Raw genomic sequence first — 22,781 nt, 5'->3', positions numbered from 1 at the left:
TCAGGTGAACTAACCAAGAGACTATAACTTTGCAAACTCTGCCCAAAATAAATACTTGGCTACCTGAAAAGGCCAATTAAAGCTTTTTATAGAATACTTGGGTTTTCTTCTCTCTCTCTAGAACCAGTATACTGCTGGCAGCTATTGAATTTTTTAAAAAGTATATTTTCACTATCATAAAAGTCTCTTTTATCACCCCCTTCATGCAATAAATAACAACTTGGGGTGAAAAAAAACAAACGACAAATGAAATACTTGGCATAAAGTGAATTCAGTAGAGTCTGGCTATTTGTATCAGCACCTGATCAGCTGCTAGATTGGCCTAATTTCAAAAGGGATTTTGTCTGCTTTTATAGATGTCACGTTTTGCATTGCAAGCTATAATTTAGGAGAATAAACTAGGCATTTTGTTTTGAAAATCAGTAGAGAAATCCACCCTAATTCCCACTAACTTTATTACTGGAAAGAGGTTAACTTTTGATGATATGACAACATTTCTTGTCTAGGAGAATGGGAAATTAGATATTTACTTGCCAGACAGCTCTTTTTCTTTTTGGCCCCTCTGTTAGCTTTACTGAGGCTTATCTCTTGATGTGTGTTGTATTTTCAGAGGACTTTGATTCATTTTATTAAACATAACAATATTTTGTAAGTCTGCTTCTAGTTCTGCTTTCTTTAATATAAGTTCTCCAGTACAATATAAAAAATGCAGTATCACCGAGCATAATCTATACAAACCCCTACTTTTCTTAATAGAAATCTTATTCTTTGATTCACAAATCCTGTGAGCAAGTAAACATAACCTAAGTACATGCTCTGTCTTTGATATTTTGTAAAGACTCCTACCAAGTCGTAATCTCCTTGAAATTATGGACTATGTCTGCTTTCTTAACTGTTGTATCCCTAGCACATAACATAGGATTTGGCACAGAGTTGGTGCTCAATAAATGTTGCATGTTATTAATTTTTTTTAATCACTTGGTATCTTAAGATAATTGAAAATTGAATACAATCATACTTTAAGATATTGGTAAGCACAATTCTTACAATACCTCTTTTTACAGGTATGAGGGCTTGGACCATTCAGCAGAGTGTACCGATTACATCAAGGTTAATGGAAAAAATATGGGATGCAGGTTTCCCTATTTGGAGTCATCAGACTATAAAGATTTCTACATCTGTGTTAATGGGTCATCAGAATCCCAGCCTATCAGACCCAGCTATTTTATTTTTCAGCTTCAAAATATAGGTGAGTTCAACAACTTCAAGATGTTTCTAGTTTAGGCCATTCACAACCACATGGAAGAGAAGAGATGGAGACAGAGATATAGAAAAATTTGTGGAAATGCAAAGCCAGAAAAATGAGGGCCAATAGAGCATATGAAGAAACTCTTATTAAAAATAAAAGTACAGGGATCCCTGGGTGGCTCAGCGGTTTGGCGCCTGCCTTTGGCCCAGGGCAGGGTCCTGGAGACCCGGGATCGAGTCCCACGTCGGGCTTCCGGCATGGAGCCTGCCTCTCCCCCCCGTCCTGTGTCTCTGCCTCTCTCTATACATATATATCTATCATGAATAAATAAATAAATAAATCTTAAAAAAAATAAAAAATAAAAAAAGTACAGAGGGATGCCTGGGTGACTCAGTGATTGAGCGTCTGCATTTGGCTTGGGGCATGATCCTGGAGTTCTGGTATCAAGTCCCAGGTCAGGCTCCCTACATGGAGCCTGCTTCTCCCTCTGCCTGTGTCTCTGCCTCTCTCTCAGTGTCTCTCATGATTAAAAAATAAAATCTTTAAGAAAAATAAAAAATAAAAGTACAGGAATAAGGAATTGAATGAAGAATAAGTCTTTTTAGAATTTTTATTTAGAATTTACAATTTATTCCACAGCTTCAAAGAGTTGGTCTGCTATAAAGTATTTTTGTCTAGCGTTAATGTTGGAGCAATTATAGAATCACTTATCTCGATATCTCAATAGGCAAATGGTTGGATATTCTGAGTCTGAGTTCCTAGTTCTAACAGTTATAATAATGACAAGTTTCAGAGTCTGCTATACCTGGATTTGAATCTTGGATTTATCACTTTCTAGCTGTATGACTTTGGGCAAGTTATGTTTCATGTCTGTTTCAATGTCCTTATCAGTAAAATGAGGATAATAGAGGATACGTCATAGGTTTCTTGTGAGACATGAGTGAGTTTATGTGACATCCCTGGTTTGGTGCCTGACACATCATAAGCTTTAAATGAGAGTTAGCTATTGATAAAATAGTAGTAGTAATGGTTGTGACAGTTGTTCCTAATGCAAGCAAGTGGAAAAATGACCGTAATGATTTGGATCTTCTAACTTTTCTCTTGGACTTAAATATTTGTGAATATGTAACTTATCAAAATTTAATTTCCAAAATAACCAAGTTTCTCAATAAACTAATCTTGGTTTTGAACCACTCTATTTATCTTAGAGGCTTCTCTTACTAGGTGTTCCTAGCTTTTTATAATAGCTACTGCTAAACTTAATAACTTCCATGTTGAAATGGCTTCTTTTTGCTTTTTAGTTAAACCTTTGCCACCAGACTACCTTAGTCTTACTGTGAATAATTCGGAGGAAATTAACCTGAAATGGAACATGCCTAAAGGACCCATTCCAGCCAAATGTTTAATTTATGAAATTGAATTCACAGAAGATGATACTACTTGGGTGGTATGAACATTGCATTTATTTGGAGAAATCATAAACATAACCTTTTTTAAATTTATTTTTTAAACATAGCCTTTTTAATAAAATAAGCAAACATGAGAACCAAAATCAGTTTCTATCTATATGAGGAATAGAATGACATGTATCTTAGTTTAATTTCCAGAAAACCATATAATTTAGGAGACAAAAGAAAGATTCTTGCTTATAGTCTGAAGGCATAATTAATGATACCAATTTTAAAGCTACATTAGGACTTCAGAGATAATATTGTCATTTGTTTCTAATAATGTGCCAATAAATTAAAGTTGCTAAGTGCAAGTATGAGATGGATTACGATGAAACCTTAGGTGAGAAGAAAAGAAAAGAAAAAGGAAAACCACTTCTTGAGGAGCAAACATCATGTCAGAATTAGGCTCTGACTGGGCTACTTGCATTGCTTATAATGCAGAAGAGGGGCTGGTGGTGGGGGGTAGGTAATGATTAAAGACTCATTACCACCCAGCGACAACACTGTGATGATGCCTTTAGCCCCACATTGCTTTTGTTAATTTTATTCACTGATTTCCAATTTAGGAAGTGGTGGAGACATGTAGGTGAGCCATTAGTTCTAATTAATTTCATATACAGGTGAAGAAACTGGGAGCTGAATTGATTTACAAATTACCCAGTTATTCCCGGTCCACTATATTATGCTGGTTCACAAGAAGTTACAACAAAAGAGAAGCTGTTATTTTGGATGAGAATCACTGTTCAGTTCTTTGAAAAGCAAAACTGAAGCAATTTTTTTTTCTCCATTGAGATCATCCAGCCTTGTGTATTCTCATATCTGAATAAGTTTCATGCTAAGCCCTGAGCACTATTACACAGCTTTTGTGGCAGTAAACCAAAATAAGAATAAAGAGGAAAAAAGGCTTTATGTGTATGAACTCTATAGTTTCCATAGAAATGACATTCACATGATGGCTCTTTTTGCTAACAGTATATGTGGCATTTTCCAGTTTATGGAATCTGAGAAATTTAACACTAATGCAAATACTGGTATTATTAACACTAAAGACATCTAGGCATTTTGCCCTGTCACACATGCCCTTTACTACAGGTGATCCATTATCCATTATAATAGAAAAAATTTATAATATATATAAGGAAGGGAAGAAAAAACTGAAAAAGAACCCCCACCATACAGAGAGATAATCACTGTCAAGATTTTGGTATATACCTTTCTAGTCATTTGATATGTATATTCTATGCAACAAAATTCACTATGAAGTGACAAATCAAATGGGATCTATCTAGCTACAATTAGATCAAATGATGGCATCTTATTTTTCACTTGGCTTTCAGACTACCACAGTTGAGAATGAGATACAAATCACAAGAACATCAAATGAAAGCCAAAAATTATGCTTTATGGTAAGAAGTAAAGTGAATATTTATTGCTCAGATGATGGAATCTGGAGTGAGTGGAGTGATGAACAATGCTGGAAAGGTATGAGTTAAGAACAGTAACTAAATAGCTATTTGCTAGCAAATTTATTTTCTTTCAGTATATTTTGTAATTGTGGAAATCAAATGCTCTTGCATATAGTCTATAAATAGAAAAAAATTAGCAAGCACCTCGAAAATAGATTTATAGAAAATCTAATATTCAGTTTTAACTAGGAGTAAACGAGTTTATGTAAGAATCTTATAGAGGCCTCGTTGCGCAACAGTAGTGCATCTGACTCCAAGAATCTTTTTTTTAAATAATAAATTTATTTTTTATTGGTGTTCAATTTGCCAACATACAGAATAACACCCAGTGCTCATCCCATCAAGTGCTCCTGTCAGTGCCCGCCACCCAGTCACCCCCACCCCCCCGCCCTCCTCCCCTTCCACCACCCCTAGTTCGTTTCCCAGAGTTAGGTGACTCCAAGAATCTTATAGTTGTTTCATGAACATTCTTGTTTTTCTGGCTGTTGGTAAAGAGAATATGCTAGTTCTTTTTTTGGGAAGCACATTTTATTCAATATTTTTCTAGGCTCTGAATTCTCAAGAGAACAGAAATCTTAAAGCAAGGATAGGGTCATCATAAACTTGTTTTTGAATGTGTCGTACTGTGCGTTTTTAAAATTAACATACCATCATTAGTAAAAACATATTCCATTCACTTCCAATTCTGATTTAAAGTGACTTATGATGGGGTGCCTGGGTGGCTCAGTTGGTTAAGCATCTGCCTTCAGCTCAAGTCATGATCCCAGGGTCCTTGGATCCAGCCTTATGTTAGGCCCACTACTCAGTGGGGAGTCTGCTTCTCCCTCTGCTGCTCCCCTTGCTCATGCTCGCTCTCTCTCATATAAATAAAATCTTTAAGAAAATAAAATTTAAAAATAGTGACTTATGATAAAAAAGATATATTTAAATTAAATAATAATATAAACTAAAAAAGCCTTGAGAGTGATGCAAAATATTATTATGCTAAAGCATAATATATGCTATAAATAGCATACTAGCTTTATCAACAGAAATTACTTTTTTTTTTAAAGATTTATTTATTTACTCAGAGAGAGAGAGAGAGAGAGAGAGAGAGAAAGGCAGAGACACAGGCAGAGGGAGAAGCAGGCTCCATGCAGGAAGCCCGACGTGGGACTCGATCCCGGGTCTCCAGGATCACACCCCAGGCTGCAGGAGGCGCCAAACCGCTGTGCCACCGGGGGCTGCCCTCAACAGAAATTACTGATAATTGTTCAAAAGTGAAGGAAATTAACTCAGCATCGCTCTTTCAGGTATATAGATATGTAAATACATATATGGATATAGATACAGATAGATACTAGTGTCTGTCAATCATTCATCTCTTTTCCTATTGTTCCATTATAATAGAATCCCTGTTTGTTACCCTCCTATTATATCGATATAATATATCGTTCTCTTTCATTCATCAAATATTTATAAAACACCTAATATGTGTCAGATTTTTTCAGGCATTGGAGACTCTGGAACTGACACTGAAAAAATCATGCCCTGAATTGTATCTTATCATTAGTCAGTGCATAGTTTAAAGTGGATACGGTTTTTTGCCACATGCTCAAAATAATACATCCTTTAGTGTATATTACATACAATCTTAACTGCAATATTGATGACTGAGATTTCTTTTGCCCTGAGGGATATCTCTTGGTAGAATCTTAATCATTGAGATTAGGAACAAAGAATTTCCTGAGACACATGTAGTTCTTAGCTCTTTAGGAGATTTCCTTATTGATGTTTCAAGCAATAGAAATATAGGACAATACTTTTTTATGGAAATGAAAATAGATCTTTTTTAGGATTGACTCTGCATGTAGGGAAAGCAACTTGAACCTCCAGAAAGAAGCCTGCTTTCCCACTGCTAATTTTGTATGCCAGAAAGCTTACATTATTAGTCATTTCTCTGGATTATATCCTTGCATATCTTAGTTGAACATATGAATTTGTTAATTTTTTAGTAGAAAATAAGATCCTGGGCAGCCCCGGTGGTTCAGTGGTTTAGTGCTGCCTGTAGCCCGGGGTGTGATCCTGGAGTTCCGGGATCGAGTCCCACATTGGGCTCCCTGCATGGAGCCTGCTTCTCCCTCTGCCTGTGTCTCTGCCTCTCTCTCTCTCTCTCTGTCATGAATAAATAAATAAAATCTTAAAAAAAAAAAAAAAGAAAAAGAAAAAGAAAAGAAGATCCTAAGGGAACAGGACAAAGGAAAAGGTGGACTTGAGGGTAGGTTTGAGTGTAGGTAATGGACCTAGGACTCAAGATGCTCTGTAGTCCTTCAAAATGAATGGAAGATACTGGTTTTGGAAGGACAAGGTTTGTCTACTTTTTAAGTTTGTCTAATGATTGCTCATTTCTTGCAATGCAAAAGAACCATTAATGCTTTATGCTAAAAGAAAAGAAAAACAACCTCATCTCATTTAGTTTCTAAAATGTTAGACAACTTTAAAAACATGACTTTTAGGGGAACCTGAGTGGCTCAGTTGGTTAAGTGTCTGCCTTCTGCTCATGTCATGATCCTGGGGTCCTGGAATGGAGCCCTGTATCAAGCTCCTTGTTTAGCAGGGAGCCTGCTACCCCCACTGCTAGTGCTCTCTTGCTCCCTATCTCTGTGTCAAATAAATAAATAAAATCTTAAAAAAAAAAAAAAAAAGACCTTTAGGGCAGCCCGGGTGGCTCAGCGGTTTAGTGCCGCCTTCAGTCCAGGGCCTGATCTTGGAGACCCAGGATCGAGTCCCACATCAGGCTCCCTGTATGGAGCCTGCTTCTCCCTCTGCCTGTGTCTCTGCGTCTCTCTCTCTCTCTCTCTCTGTCTCTCATAAATAAATAAATACAATCTTTAAAAAAAATGACCTTTAAAGACCAACTCCATTGGGACACCTGGGTGGCTTAGTGGTTGAGCATCTGCCTTCGGCTCATGGGCTGATCCCAGGGTTTTGGGATGGAGTCCCACATCGGGCTCCTTGCAGAGAGCCTGCTTCTGCTTCTCCCTCTGCCTGTGTCTCAGCCTCTCTGTGTATCTCTCATGAATAAACAAAATCTTTAAAAAATAAATAAATAAAGACTAGCTCCATTATTCACACAGGGACTTTTATAAAGACCAGTGTAGGGAAGGAAATATTTTACTTCTACCCTTGTAGGTTCTTTGGCTGGTCTAATAATTAACTTGACACAAGACAGACCAACAGAAGACAAACTAATTTTGTGTACAGCAATCCGTAAAAATATGAGACTCGAGGGTAAGTAGAGCAGTCACTGCTTACTATATGCCATCATAAACTAAGGAATGGGATAGGGGCCTGGAGTTTCAAAGGGGAATAGAGCTCACAGGACAATAAGAAAAGCAGCTGTTTGGTAATTAGATATTTGCCCTACCATGAAGATGGGTCATTGAGATGAATGTTTCTTTGGTAATAGACCAAAGTGACTCTCTGAGTCAGGCCCACTATCTAAATTCTTTAGGTAGTTAAGAGAGAGGTAAATGTTTTTTTCTAAAGACTGCTGGGTCTTGAATGTCTTCAGCTCAAAATAATCCACATGCCAAAGTGGCACATTTTGGTTCATGTATTCTGCTCCTTTTCAGTCTTGCCTTTGAAACTTCCCTAAGAAGTTTCTCAGCCCAGAGACAGTTTAGTTAAGCAGTTGTGTCTCACTTCAAGAGTTGGTGATGTGGGCAGGCTCCAGAAGTTAGGTTTATAATGCAAGCAATCAGGTATTTAAGAAGAGGCACTTCTGTGGAAACAAACAAAAAATGGTTAGTAATAGGGGCAGATTATGATTTCAGTTTCTGACTTCTTTGTTTTTTAAGATTTTATTTATTAATTTGAGAGAGCAGGGGGGAGGGAGAGGCAGAGGGAGCCACAGACTCCCCACTGAGCAGGGAGTCTGTTGGGATGTGGGGCTTGATCCCAGGACCCTGACTTCTGAAGGCAACCAACCAGTCAAGAAGTTTTCTAGATGTACTGTTTAACTCATCTTTAGATGGACCAAGAGCAGGAAGTGGCAGTCTGATAGATTTTCCTAGTTTTCAGTTTGAATGTCTCTAGTGATCTTTCTCAGTAGCCCACACTGTTATAGGCACAAAGATTGTCTATAAATGAGCTGTTGTGGTGATTTCTTTGAAGTTTATATGAAGTTGTTTAGCTTTAGCTTGCATGGCTTCCAGAAAGGGGATTTTTTACTTCTCATTGATTCCATGTCAGAAGAGTGGAAGAACTTTGGAAATCTTAGTTTGGAGGGTTGTAACTATATATGGAAGGAAACTAGAAGAGTTCAGTATATAGCCCATTTTATAGATAGAAAAGAAAACCTCAGAGGTAATTAACAGTACAATAATTGGATATCCACAAAGGTGTATTACTAAAACAGTTTCCTTTCTATAGTCATCTCCAGTTTATAAAGAGAACCATAGTAAGAAAAATGTGTTTGCAAAATCTAGTTTCAATAAACTTGGCCTGATTATTTACATAAGTGCAACAAGAATAGTGATTGATGATATAGGCTCCTAAATCTGCTTTGCTGGAACTTTTCATAGGGAATCTCAGATTGGATTTTTAAAAGCCTTTGAAGGCTAAGAAGCCAAGCTGAATTCTTGTCGTTAGACTTGGCTTACACTACCTATAGATTTGGGTGAATTCCTCTCTTCTTGAGGTTCCTCAGATTTTCTCAGTTCCCGATCCTGCCAGGAAGCGACCTGACAAGAAGGCATCGGCTGATTTTTGCCAAGGGCTTAATTATTGCCCCCATAAAGCTCACCTTAGTTCCTGAAGACTGGTGATATCTGGTTGAGTCTATGTAGATGTCTCTCAAATATGACATTCCAGTCAAAGCCCTAGTAATATAACCAATGTTTTCAGTAGTGTCCTGTTAACAAGGAGAACAGCTTCTTATTAAACTTAAACAAATATTGCCATGAAATAAGAATACTCCAAATTCTGGAGGGATCAGGTACGGAGGAAAGTTGTTCCATCTTTGTTCACAAAGATGCACTTTACCAAGTTGCTCTAAGATGTAGGAACTTAAGAGAAAAAAGTTTCCTTGAATCTGGAAAAAGAAACCATTAAAAAAAAAAAGCAAAGTTTCAAACAAAATATTTTAGAAATTATAATTACCCTCATCAGTTTCACTGAGTGCCATGTGATTAATTCTTATTCTGCTTTAATCCAGGGTTTTCAGTAGTTCTGGAAATTCTTACTCTGTTCAATTTTATGATCTTAAAGTTATCAGAAACTTGTGCTTGTCAAAAGTGCTTTCTTTAAATCTTTTTGAAGATATAGTACTTTTCAAATACTTTTGAACACTTTTTCAAAAGTGTATGGGTAAAACAATAACTGTAAATAAAAAGTTTAAAAAAATACTTATTATTAAAGATCTGATGAAAATTCATTTCAATGGAAGTGACAAGGAAATTTGGTTATTTATGTAACATACAACATTTTAAGACAGTAACTGGAATTATGTCTAACAATCATTATACCAAACATGCTACATTTCTAGGAATTTCACATAATTTTGAAACACTTATATTACTACTATATCCACACAAATAAAATCTAAGAAGCTTTAGCATCACTTATTTGACAATGCTTCCCATGTAATTTAACATAGCAAACAAGCCTAATTAGTTTGATATCTCACTTTTTGTAAGGAGAGAGAACATAACTTTTGAGATGTTCCAGGGACTCTCTAGAAAATACCCAAGTTCTAAATCAAAAGGACTTCATTTGGAATTTGATTATAGGAAATTTGTCAAAAATATAAAAAAGTTTGGACATGACTAAAAAAGGATCACATATCACTATGAAACAATATTTATTTGACCAAAGTGACAAAAGATTTCAAAGGCAAATACAGAAGGTTACATGGTTATAAGTAAAACTTTGCTCTTTCAGTATTGAGGAGATTCAGTTTTCTTAACTGTCAAAGACCAGACATGAAGCTCAGGAAATTACTTTGATAAAACAGAAAATCTTTACTTTCTAGGCAGACTACTTAAAAGTTAAGGAAAAACCTTTGACAATCTCTTATCAATAGCAGACCAATAGTCCAAGAAAATTTTGTCCTTTTAACAGATAAAAGAAAATTAAGTTCCAGTTTTATGTAAGTACATGACTGATTTTAAAGCTTCATTTTATAACTCTTATAATAAATTAATTCTATTTTAGCTAACGAGCACAAAAAGTAGGATTCTTTTTCTCTTTCTTTCTTCCCAATTTTCTATATGATTTGTCCTTTGTTTTCTTCTTTCTTCTTCTGAAACAACCAGTTTCACTTTAGGATAAAACTACTTTCTTTTTCCTAAACAAAAAATACATCTCCATTCCTCATAACCTCTCTTACCAAAAATATATATTGTACTTTCCTTATATACAGAGATATTTTCCTTATTATTTCTAGCAGCTCTATTTTTTATTTAAAGATTTTATTTATTTATGAGATAACACAGAGAGAAAGGCAAAGACATAGGCAGAGGGAGAAGCAGGCACCCTGCAGGGAGCCTGATGCGGGACTCGATCCCAGGACCCCAGGATCATGACTTGAGCCAAAGGCAAATGCTCAACCACTGATCCGTGCAGGTGCCCCTCTAGCAGCTTTAATTACATTAATTAATTAGAATTCTTAACCTTTAGAAATCTTAATTTATAGTGAAACTAAGAAGTAAGCAATTGTAAACTGTTATGCCAGTATTCTTTAGATTGGAAAATTTATGAATACATTTCATAATTTCTAGAAACATGTTTCTTCACAATATAGTCTTTCAGTATGACACAAGACATGTTTACCAACAGACCCAAATATCTTAGTTTCTTTTTAATAGTATGTTTTTTTAATTAATTTTTTAAAAGATTTTATTTATTTATTCATGAGAGACACAGAGAGAGAGGCAGAGACACAGGCAGAAGGAGAAGCAGACTCCATGCAGGGAGCCGGATGTGGGACTTGATCCCGGATCTGCAGGATCACAGCCCAGGCTGAAGGTGGCGCTAAACCACTGAGCCACCAGGGCTGCCCTGTAATAGTGTGTGGTTTTTTTTTTTTTTTAATTTTATTTATTTATTATTTATTTATTTATGAGAGATACACACAGAGAGAGAGGCAGAGACACAGGCAGAGGGAGAAGCAGGCTCCATGCAGGGAGCCTGATGTGGGACTCGATCCCGGGACTCCAGGATCATGCCCTGGGCCAAAGGTAGGCACTAAACTGCTGAGCCACCCAGGGATCCCCCTGTAATACTGTTTTTTTTTTTTTTTAAGATTTTATTTATTTATTCATGAGACACACAGAGAGAGAGAGAGGCAGAGACACAGGCAGAGGGAGAAGCAGGCTTCATGCAGGAAGCCTGATATGGGACTTGATCCTGGGTCTCCAGGATCACACCCTAGGCTGAAGGCGGTGCTAAACCACTGAGCCACCCGGGCTGCCCTGTAATAGTGTTTTAAATAGAAATTCAACTGTGTAAATTTGAAGATCTAATTGGCTTTATGTAAGATTTATAAATTGAGCAGCATCCCACTTAGCAAATAGGAAGGAGCTCTGAGGGGCTGTATGAAATGGAAGGCTTTTATAGGCAGAATGGGGAAAATCATGGATTTTTTTAGGCAAGGTCACCTTCCTTTATGGAATGAAAGGGGTCAAGGGTTTACCAATCACTTACCTTACTAGTGCTGATCAGGTAGTGCCAGACTGAATGTATAAAGGTCATGTCCCTGACAGAATGCTAAAATTGCAATTAAGTTATAGATTAAGTCTTAGTTTGCTGGTGCAGGGCTTAGCACAAGTGACTCCACTTTAAGCCTATTGTCTTTTTTTTTTTTTTAACAAAAGGAAGAAAGAAGTATATAAGTAATTAATGTTTTAGCATTTTATCTTATTTAAAAATGATCTTTATGACTGTATTATGGTCATTTAACTTAGCAAAACTTTAAGGTTTTAGATTACCAAAAGATTTAGGGAAACTAAAATTTCACCTAAAATCTCTTATTTCATAAATATCTAATTCACTTGTTCTCAATAATTATGTTTAGATTACTCACAAAAACTTTTTTTTTTGATTACTCACGAAAACTTGATGAGACATTGAACAAAGTCAGACATCATCCCAAGCTATTTTTTCTTGCTGACAAATTTTGTAAGAGATAACATAAACTCTTTTGAGGTTTAATAAGCCTTGGTAGAATAAAGGCATTATGTTTAATCCTTGTAACTCTAAAGACATGCCTGTTTTAATTAAACCAACAAATTTATTTTTTTTTTTAATTTTATTTTTTATTTTTTATTTATTTATCATAGTCACAGAGAGAGAGAGAGAGGCAGAGACACAGGCAGAGGGAGAAGCAGGCTCCATGCACCGGGAGCCTGACGTGGGATTCGATCCTGGGTCTCCAGGATCGCGCCCTGGGCCAAAGGCAGACGCTAAACCGCTGCGCCACCCAGGGATCCCAAACCAACAAATTTAAAGTAGCTTTAATACCAAGTATTTTCCCAGATCATGTAAACCTGAAATTCATTTGGGTTAGTTTCTATTATATTTCTGAGACTTCATTTTATATAAATGTTTAATTTTCTTTATGTCAGTTAAATAGAATTCTTTTACAAAGTAATTTTGGCAGCACTATTCAAAGGCAGACAAATACCATACAATACATATATATAAACACATATAAACAGAGGCACCTGGGTGGCTCAGTCAGTTAAGCATCTGACCTGTGCAGGTCATGAGCTCAGGGGCCTGGTATCAAACCCTGGTAGAGCTCCACGGTCAGCAGGAAGTCTGCTTCTGCTTCTCCTTCTACCCCTCCCCCCACTTGTGAGTGCAGGCTCTCTCCCCTTAAAATAAATAAATCTTCAAAAAAATAAACACACATAAGCATACAGACATAAACTGAGAACTTCTAGCTTCTATTTAAAAAATCACTGCCATTGAGTCAAGTACAATAATACAAATTAATATTTGTGAGAAGCATTCATCTAAGTTTCAAATGACCTTACCCTTTTTGTGTTCTTCTGATAAGAATTACTTCTCCCTGAAGTTTGTGCTTTAAAGAGATGACCTAGATAAAAGTTAACAATTACATCTCAAAGGCACAGGGAAAGAATTCATGTTCCTCCAAGGAGGACTTTGGTTTCCTAAAGCTAGAATTTTTACAATACTTTCAAGCCTTTAGAAATAGAGGAGATTTGGAGAGTGATAAGAAGGAATAAGTGAACTTTAAACTACCTCTGCAGCTGCATTTCTAGTTTTGTAAAGATTTGTAAGGAAAAGACAGTTATTCTCAATTTATCAAAGAATTGGATTGTAGCCTAAGTGACATCATAGATTGGTCCACCCATTCAAGTACCTTTATCTTCAGTCTGCTTTTTTATATCAGGGATCTTTGGAATGTTTTAGTAAATCCTTTTACAAAGGCTTCAGAAGGTTTTTCTTTCTGGGTGCCTAATTTCATTTTAGCTTAGGGAAGAGGCCTAAAAAAATTTATTTCAGGCTCTGTATATCAGCTTTCAATTTCTTACCAACTCCTGATCTACTAAAAAATTCTTTAGAATATCTTGTCAGTTTTCATCTAGGACAAACAGTATTTCTGGCAGTACTTAACCCCCACTTGAGTATAAGAGGGGCCCCAAAGAGGATGCAAAGGTTATTACCTTCCCAAGATCCAGAGTCACTCCCAAAGATAGCCAAAAGAAAGAATCAACCACCTGCATGTCCCAAGCAGGCAGGAATCCAAGCTTGGTTCTTGGAAACAAAACAAGACAAGCAAGAAAGCATATAGCTATCTCCGGGAGATAAAGGATCAATAAACAATGGGTCTGGATTTGGAAAGGAAGAGACAATGTGAAATTTCATCTTCCTCTCTTGATTGAGCACTATGGACAGATTTGTGAGAGCTAACTCTGATAAAGAATTCTCACCCTTTGCTGGCTTCTGCCAGTTTTCCCAGGATGCCCTTTGCAGGCTCCAGTATTTGGCAAGGTTTTTAATTAATTTTAGTTTTCATTTCCCTTGGCTGTTTAAGGGAATAACGTAGCAGTTTACCAGAAAATCCCTCAGAGTCTCAGGAATTTTGGGAGGGGCCCATACGGGAACTCTCCTTCAAGGACAGATGTGAGGGCATTTGAGTTGATGTTGAAGAATTTGCATAAGGCCTTTGTAAAGTCTGTATAAAGCTTTCAAGCAAAGGCCTTTCTGACTGTACTATTTAAACTTGGAACAATTCAACTTTGTTGTGGGGTTGGAGGGAAGCATCTCCTGTTGCTTCTATCAGCCCCTGAACATTGGCCTTCAGCTGATCATTTGTAGAAGGGCCTAGGAGAAATTCTGATCTGTTTCTTCTGGAGGGGGGCAGTTTTCTCAGGGAGCCATAGGATTTACCGCTTATTTTTAATTTTTTAAAAAGATTTATTTATTTGAGAAAGAGAGAGTGCAAGTGCATAAGTGGAGGAAGAGGCAGAAGGAGGAGGAGAGGCAGACTGAGCAGAGAGCAGAGAGCTCTCTCCCCACTGAGCAGAGAGCCTGATTTGGGGCAGGATCCCAGGACCCTGAGATCACGACCTGAGCTGAAGGCAGATACCCAACTGACTAAGCCACCTAGGCGCCCCATGATTTGTCTTTTACTGCAATATACCTACAGCTAGGAATAATACCCCTTAGCATCTAATAAGGTCCTTGTGAGTGACAGGTTGAATGACCACTGATCTTTCCAACCCCTCTAAATTGGTATGATCTTCTGAAAGTGGAGATAAAGGGGCTTTATAATTTAAAAGATTTGCTGCTGTCCATGAGACATGAATTCTTTGTAATGAGGGTCCAGAATATACCTGGAAAGGAAATTGTATGGAAAGACCTGAAGCTGGTAGAGCCTGATTAAAAATCCCTGGAAAGTAGGGGGAATTATAAGGAATAGCAAAGGGACCCCCACCACCCTTCTTTGGTGCTTCTGCTAAAATCCCTTCCTATCTTTCAGCATTTACACAAGTAACCCATATACCCTGGTCCTGGAGATCAGGCAAGAGTGTTCTCTGTATATGTTATAAGAAAAGAGAAGCTGAACTAGGCAAATGGAGCCAGATTTTGAAAAGGGGAATTTACACTAGATGTAGACTTTTAATTTTTTTCTAATTTTTGTTCCTTAATCTTGTTAAGGGAATCCCTAAGGCTAGCCATTATATTTTTTTATGTCCATTTTTAATTGAGTTTTTTCCACAGGTGTCAATAGGATGAGTGCTCTCTAAAAATATTTCAATCTAGAAGTCCAATTGAAAATATCCATTGTCTGGCCATTGATAAGTAGGATCTATTAATCTCAAAAGTGGCTCAAACCAGTAAGGTACCCCAAAGGAGAGTGCAAAAGATGCAGCCCTCACAAGATCCAGCCTAAGAAAACAGAGACCTTTATTATCACAATGAGACAATGAAGGTTGAGATGACAAAAGGGCCCTCATGGGCTGAGACCCCTTATGACAAAATTCCCCTGACAGCTGCCAGAGTCAAACAAAGAAACCTCATTCTAGACCTAGTTTAGCCTAAGTTCTGGGTTTTAAGGTGGACCTAGGCCTAACTCCAGTCAGCTCAGATCCACAGCCTGTTCAGCTGTCTACCAAATGCATACTGGTACATACACCCTTTGGTTGGCAGAATATTCTCACTGGCCATAAAGCCAAGCTCTCAAGTTCTAGAAAGGGACAAAGGGAAACAGAGGAAAAGGATCAATAGAAACCAAAAGTACTAATATCAAATCTTTACCAGATGTACTATACCTAAGGAACTTGTTCCATAAATATTTTCTCCTGCTAATCTAAATTTAGAAAAAGAAAAAAAAAAAAAATAAATAAAAAAAAAAATAAAAAAAAATAAAAAAAAAATAAAAAAAAAAAAAAAAAGAAAAAGAGGGGCACCTGAGTGGCTCAGTGGTTGAGCATCTGCCTTTGGCTCAGGTCATGATTCCAGGATCCTGGGATTGAGTCCCATGTCAGTTGTTCTCTGCAGGGAGCCTGCTTCTTCCTCTGCTTATGTCTCTGCCTCTCTCTCTGTGTCTCTCATGAATAAATAAATAAAATCTTAAAAAAAAAATAAATTTAGAAAAAGAAAAGGACTCTCACCACTCTTGCTTTCATGAGACTGTAGGCAGAGATCCGGGAGACTGACATGATAAGAATTCTTACTGGCCAGTTAAAGTTTATCCTGCTGAATACACCACTGTTGTGGAGGAAAAATGTTCCTTTTACTCTTCTAGATTCTTTGGCTGCTCTACTAATTCAAATAACATAAGACAGATTAACAATTAAACAAAATTAATTTCATAGGTACAGGGGCCCCATGGAAATATGAGACCTAAGGGCAAGTAGGGCAGTTGAGGCTTATATTCCATCTGAGCTAAGGAGTAGGATTGGGGCCTGGGACTTCAAAGGGGGAGAAGGATTAATTCACAGAACAATAAGGAGAGATGTTTGGTACAGTAGTCCCCCCTCTTATCTACAGGGGATAAGTTCTAAAACTCCCAGTGGTTGCCTAAAACCATGGAGAGTACTGAACCCCATGTTAATTGTTTTTTCCTATATCGTCTATGGTAAAGTTTAATTTATAAGTAGGCACAATAAGAAATTAATAGCAATAACTAACAAATAGAACAGTTATAACAACAACTGTGATAAAAGCTATGTGAATGTGGTCTTTTGAAATACCTTATACTTACTCTTCTTTTTGTGATGATGTGAGATGATAAAATGCCTAAGTGATGAGATAAAGTGAGGTGAATGATGTAGGCATTATGACATAGCATTAGGCTACTATTGATCTTCTGATGGTACATCAGAAGGAGAATCATCTGCTTCTGGACTATAGTTGACCACACATAACTGAAACCATGGATGAGGATGTGTGTATGGGGTGGGGGGGCTACTATTGTAATTAGATGTTTGCCCTGCCATACAGATAGGTCATTCAAATAAAACTTGTCTCTGGTAATAGTTCTCTCAGACCAGGTCCCCAAATCTAAATTCTTTTATGTAATTAAGGGAGAGGTAAACATTTTTCTTGAGTTTGCTGGGTCTCGATTGCCCTCAGCTCAAAATAATCCCCACACCAAAGTGTCAAATTTTCTGATCATGTATTCTGCTACCTGTCACCAGCTCTTGCTCACTATATAGCATTATGTGATACAATATAAACCTTTGACTTAGTAAGAGTTAAGAGATACACAAGACCTATTTCTTTAATCACTTAACTAATATTTCATCATTTTGTTATGAAATTTCACAAGGTCAAATTTGAAATAAAATCATATCAGAAAATAAGAATTGAGCTTTGGGGAGTTGTTTTTCTAAGTGAAATGAAGAGATGTTACAGTTTAGTAAAGTAATTGTTTTATATACAAAGTACACAAATGAAAGGAATGCTATAGACAAACAACTATGGTATCTATGCACTAGTAAATATGGCAGAAGTTACCAAGTTTTAGGTCAGCTCTTTACCAATTACTGGTTTATTTATAAACAAATTCAGTTTCAAAAATAATTGTAAACATCTAACCCTTCCCCCTTTTTTTGTGATTTTTAATCCTAGGTGACATATGGAAGGAAACCTTAGTATTTTTCTTGATACCATTTGCTTTTGTCTCAATATTTGTTTTCGTAATAACTTGCCTGCTTTTGTATAAGCAAAGGGCTTTACTGAAAACGGTAAGTTGTATAACAGTGTTTAGTTTGAGATAGTAGCTAACAAAAAATGTTCTGCATTTAGAACTGATGGACCTATGTTTTATAATTTTTTCCTGCAAACTGTGGGTGTACAATTGATGTTGAATGGATTTTGATGTCTTCAGAAAATACAGTAATTAAAAAAATTAACCCTATAAAACTAAATTTGGAGGTGGATTTACGTTTTCTGAAATATAGGAATAACAAATGCTTTAGAATATGAAACACTATTTACTTCTAGATTAGGGAACAATATAAGGAAAGAGTTACAAGAGGAAAGCATGATTGGGAGGAAGAAAAGAGTGGCTTAGACTGGATGTAGACTGAAATATATTACTAGTGTATCACAGGAAAAATTGCAAAAATTGAAAAAGATAGTGCCTGCCCTCTAAGAGCTCATACTCTAGTTGGGGGAGATAGAATCCATAAAAAATATAACCTGCACTGTGAGTTGTTTTTAGAGGATTCCTATTTGAGTTGTACAGATATTATAGAATATCAGAAGATGAAAGTCACTAAGGATTGGTGGGCTTTAAGGAGAAATTGTGACTTGGTGAAAAATATCTTAATACCAGCTCTTTTAAAGATAGAGAAATTTGAATATGTATGAAATGTTTCACTTTATTTCTCTGCTGAGCGCTTTTTTATTTTTTATTTTTGAATGCTTTTTAAAAATCTATTTCTCTGAGGTACTAATCTGAGTTGAAATAGTTTGTGTTATTAATGACTATTTCTTAATAATGGAGCTCTTTTTTAATTTCAGATCTTTCATACAAAAAAAGAAGTCTTTTCTCATCAAGACACATTCTGTTGACTCAGTAACTTTCAGTCTTATGGCCAGATGTTAAATATGAGTCTTATTAAACCGAAGCTTTTCCTCAAATATTGAATAAATCTTATTTTAAAAGCATTGTTGTATTTAAATAGGCTTTAGAATACTCAGACCCTCAACTAGTAGTACATTTTCTGGATCCTATTAATAGGATTTTTTCCTCATAAACACATGGTCAGAGTGCTACACATAGAGACGTCAAGGGTTGGGTTTGGTTCTATTCACTGATGTATTAATAGAACAATGTGATTTTATAACTTGCACTAAGCCAGAAATAATGTTGAATCTTAGAAGATGAGATTCTAATTTTTTTTTTAAACTGTACTTGGGATGAATGTATTCACCATAAGTAAAGTTGTTTGGCTTTATTTTTATTTTTATTAAAGATTTTATTTATTTATTCATGAGAGACACACAGAGAGAGAGAGAGAGGCAGAGACACAGGCAGAGGGGGAGCAGGCCCCATGCAGGGAACCCGATGTGGGACTGGATCCCAGGTCTCCAGATCACGCCCGGGGCTGAAGGTGGCGCTAAACCACTGAGCCACCTGGGCTGCCCAGTTGTTTGGCTTTAAAAGTAACCTGAAGAGAGGATTAATAAGAAGCAAGAAGTTTTCGACACATTCATAGTCTAAATGTGCTTTACATTTCATGAAAAAGATGGAAGAAATACAATGCGTAGAAGGCTGAAAATAATGAAATGACTAAAGAAATCATATTTGAAAAATTCAGATGTCACAAATAAGCAGTAAAAAGCTTGGGAGTTTTTACTCCTATACTAGTTGGCAGGCAGCATCTCCTACTTTCTGATGATGTGATTTTTTTTGTTTTTGTTTTTGTTTTTTTTTTTTAAGTTCAGGGACCAAAAGGCAGAAGCCTTTGAAATTACTAAGAAGCCTTTTAAAAGTACATCCACCTTTCAGACTAATTGACTATTGACTCCTGGGAGAGAATGTGACATCCTAAGTATAGAGAGTTGCTTTAAAACTTCGGGAATAGGGGCAGCCCGGGGCTCAGTGCCGCCTTCAGCCCGGGATGTGATCCTGTGTCAGGCTCCCTGCATGGAGCCTGCTTCTCCCTCTGCCTGTGTCTCTGCCTCTCTTTCTCTCTGTGTCTTTCATGAATAAATAAATAAAATCTTAAAAAAAAAATAAAAATAAAACTTCGGGAATAATGACTTCTAGATTACAATCAAGAGCCTGGTTTTAGTTTAAACCAATTTCTGGGGCAGCCCAGGTGGCTCAGCGGTTTAGTGCTACCTTCAGTCCAGGGCCTGGTCCTGGAGACCTGGGATCGAGTCTCATGTCAGGCTCCTTGCATGGAGCCTGCTTCTCTCTCTGTCTGTGTCTCTGCCTCTCTCTCTCTCTCTCTGTTTCTCATGAATGAATAAATAAATAAAATACTAAAAAAAAACCAACCCTAATTTCTGTTTAATATTATACAGGGTGTTTCTTCTCTGTGGTCCACAGACCAATAGAGAGGGATTTCCTGGGAGTTTATTAGAAATGCAAAATCTCAGACCTCTCCCAAATCTACTCAATTAGCAATCTGTATTTTAAGAACATCCCTGGTGATTCATCTGCATACTCAGTTTGAAAAGCACTGATATATAGGAGCCTTTTTGGAATGAAAAGGATTAAAATAATATAATGGAGAGATAAGTGCATGAGCAGGGTAACCACAGCTTTGACTATTATTGGTAGTGATCATTTAAAAGGGGGAAAGAGCTAAAACTGAGGTGTAGACCAGAATACCATCCTCTACTGTCACTTGTAATGCACCACTTCCCTAAGTAGATCTATCTTTGTTAAAAATTAAAAATCCCATGGTAATTTATAATAGAATTAGCAAATTACTCTCAAACCAGTTTGCTAAAGATGTTTTTGATATGTTGAGAGGTGTTGGGGGGAAGGAGGAATGTGGAGGAAAAAGGTCAAGGCTAGACAAGGAAATAAATGGCAATCAACCACATGAGTGGGTCTAGGGAAACTAGTATTTTAATTCCCCTCTTCAGAACATGCATAATAAGCTATACCAATCAAAAGATTTCTGGAATTCCTCCCATAAACCTAGGAGTCCCTACCAGAATTGCCCTAATAAACTGGATATGACAACAAAGTGACAACAAATCTGGACAAAAGGACAAAAGTTCTTACAGAAGGACCCCTGGAACTCCTGGCCTGCTAGCTGTGTAGGTTTATTAATCTTTCAATAATGTGAGTCCACATTTTCTGAAATTGAATTTTTAAAGTCTTTTTTTTTGCATTATGATAGATTATAAGATATCAAATATTTCCCTGGTGCTTGGTATACAGACAATACCCTAAATCACATTCCCCCTCTCTTCCATCTGACTTCTGCCACCTAGGGCTGCCCTGTGCCTTCACTTAGAAGCCTCTCCCCTAGGACCTCCCAGAAACACCTTTAATCACCTTTATTGTTTTTAAAAGATTATTTATTCATGAGAGACACAGAGATGGTAGAGGGAGAAGCAGGCTCCCTGCAAGGAGCCTGATGTGGGACTCGATCCCGGACCCCAGGATCATGCCCTGAGCCAAAGGCAGATGCTCATCCACTGAGCCACCCAGGCGTCCCCTTTAATAGCCTTTAAATGACACCTTTCATAGCAGGAGTTCCCCAAGATCCTACTCTAGGGTTAAAATGAGTGAACATGGCTTCATGAGTATATGACCTGTGCAATTACATGGGTCCCTATGCTTGGGGGCTTGGAAGGGCCTCAAACATGATTATTTAGTGATCTACTGTCACCAACTTCAATTTCTTAATGAGTTTTGAAGAAGGAGTCCCATAATTTATTCTTCACTGTGCCTTATTAATGATATATCCACTCCTGCTTACCAGCATCAGTTCTGATTAGACTGCTTAGGCTGTATTACCACAAAAAAAATCCATATCCCAGTTTATGACTATGATTTCTCCCCAGGAGAGGTTGGACACCAGCATTACTTGTCCTTCCCAGTTCTGGGTTGCAGAAGCTCTGTTCCTGGCAAGGGACATTTGAGGCTCCCTCCATCCACCTAGCTCCCATTCCCAGGCACAGCAAGCTGAGAATACTGGACTCCAGTAAACTTCACTCCACCTTCCATGTAGGGCTGAGGTCCTATGCTGGAAGGGATAAAGCAAGAAGACTAGAGATGCCCCTCCCCTTCCTGCCCTCCAGTCCAGCATCTTGCTTATAAGGGGTGATACTGCAAGAGTGAAGGTTTCTGCTGCCATCTCTGGAGCAGTACTGAGAGCTTCAATTAGGAACAGTAAGGCCATGCAAACAGAGAGTTCAGTAGCTCTCCCTAAAGGGGCTGACTATTTTTGGAAAAGAGACTGGAAAAGTTGGTTTATGGATGCTATCAAAAAAAAAATACAGATTTTGCTGATAAGCAAACATACAAAAAGGCAGAAGAGGATAGAACTACGTGGAGTAACATTTCCCTATCTCACTGTCCTTAAGTTGCTATAAATTTGAAGTAGATCTGAGCAGTTAAGATATATACTGAAAGTCCTAGTGTAACCAAGAAAATAAATTTTAAAAATAGTGAACAATTATTAATGTAATTGAAATACTACACTAAAAAAATACTCACTTACAAATTAAGGCAATAAAGAGGAAAGGAATGAGAAAATAATATGAATCATAGGAAAAGCAAAAAGTAAAATGACAGTTGTAAAACCAGGCATATTGATAACAATAAAACTGTGATTAGCTACGCTATTCAAAAAACACACATTTTGAGACTGGATTTTTTTTTTAAGATTTATTTATTTATTCACGAGAGACATACACAGAGAGAGGGGCAGAGACATAGGCAGAGGGAGAAGCAGGCTCCTTGCAGGGAGCCCGATGTGGGAATTGATCCCGGATCCTGGGATCACAACCTGAGCGGAAGGCAGGCGCCCAACCGCTGAGCCACCCAGGCATCCCTGAGACTGGATTTTAAAAAAAGATCCAACTATCTACTATAAATAGGAGACAGATTTTAGATTTAAAGATATAGAGTTTTAAGTAGAATGACTGAAAAATATATACCATGTAAACATCACCCAA

At 37.1% G+C, this 22,781-nt stretch overlaps 1 protein-coding gene across 3 annotated transcripts in view; it reads left to right on the top strand.

Annotated features, from left to right (window-relative positions):
• Positions 1 to 18,800, top strand: part of IL13RA2 (interleukin 13 receptor subunit alpha 2) — a 48,482-nt gene extending 29,682 nt beyond the window's left edge. For all 3 annotated transcript variants that reach the window (XM_072744576.1, XM_072744577.1, XM_025983892.2), the window contains 5 exons: positions 1,065 to 1,249; positions 2,551 to 2,696; positions 4,038 to 4,182; positions 17,757 to 17,872; positions 18,654 to 18,800. In XM_072744576.1, the coding sequence (XP_072600677.1) occupies positions 1,065 to 1,249; positions 2,551 to 2,696; positions 4,038 to 4,182; positions 17,757 to 17,872; positions 18,654 to 18,704 (643 nt within the window). In that variant the 3' untranslated portion in view covers positions 18,705 to 18,800. The remainder of the gene's footprint in view (positions 1 to 1,064; positions 1,250 to 2,550; positions 2,697 to 4,037; positions 4,183 to 17,756; positions 17,873 to 18,653) is intronic.
• Positions 18,801 to 22,781: the final 3,981 nt, after the last annotated feature.

This window comes from Vulpes vulpes, chromosome X (genome assembly GCF_048418805.1).
Source record: "Vulpes vulpes isolate BD-2025 chromosome X, VulVul3, whole genome shotgun sequence".
In the NCBI taxonomy this organism is placed as follows: Eukaryota; Metazoa; Chordata; class Mammalia; order Carnivora; family Canidae; genus Vulpes; species Vulpes vulpes.
This window is presented reverse-complemented; position numbering and strand designations above follow the sequence as displayed.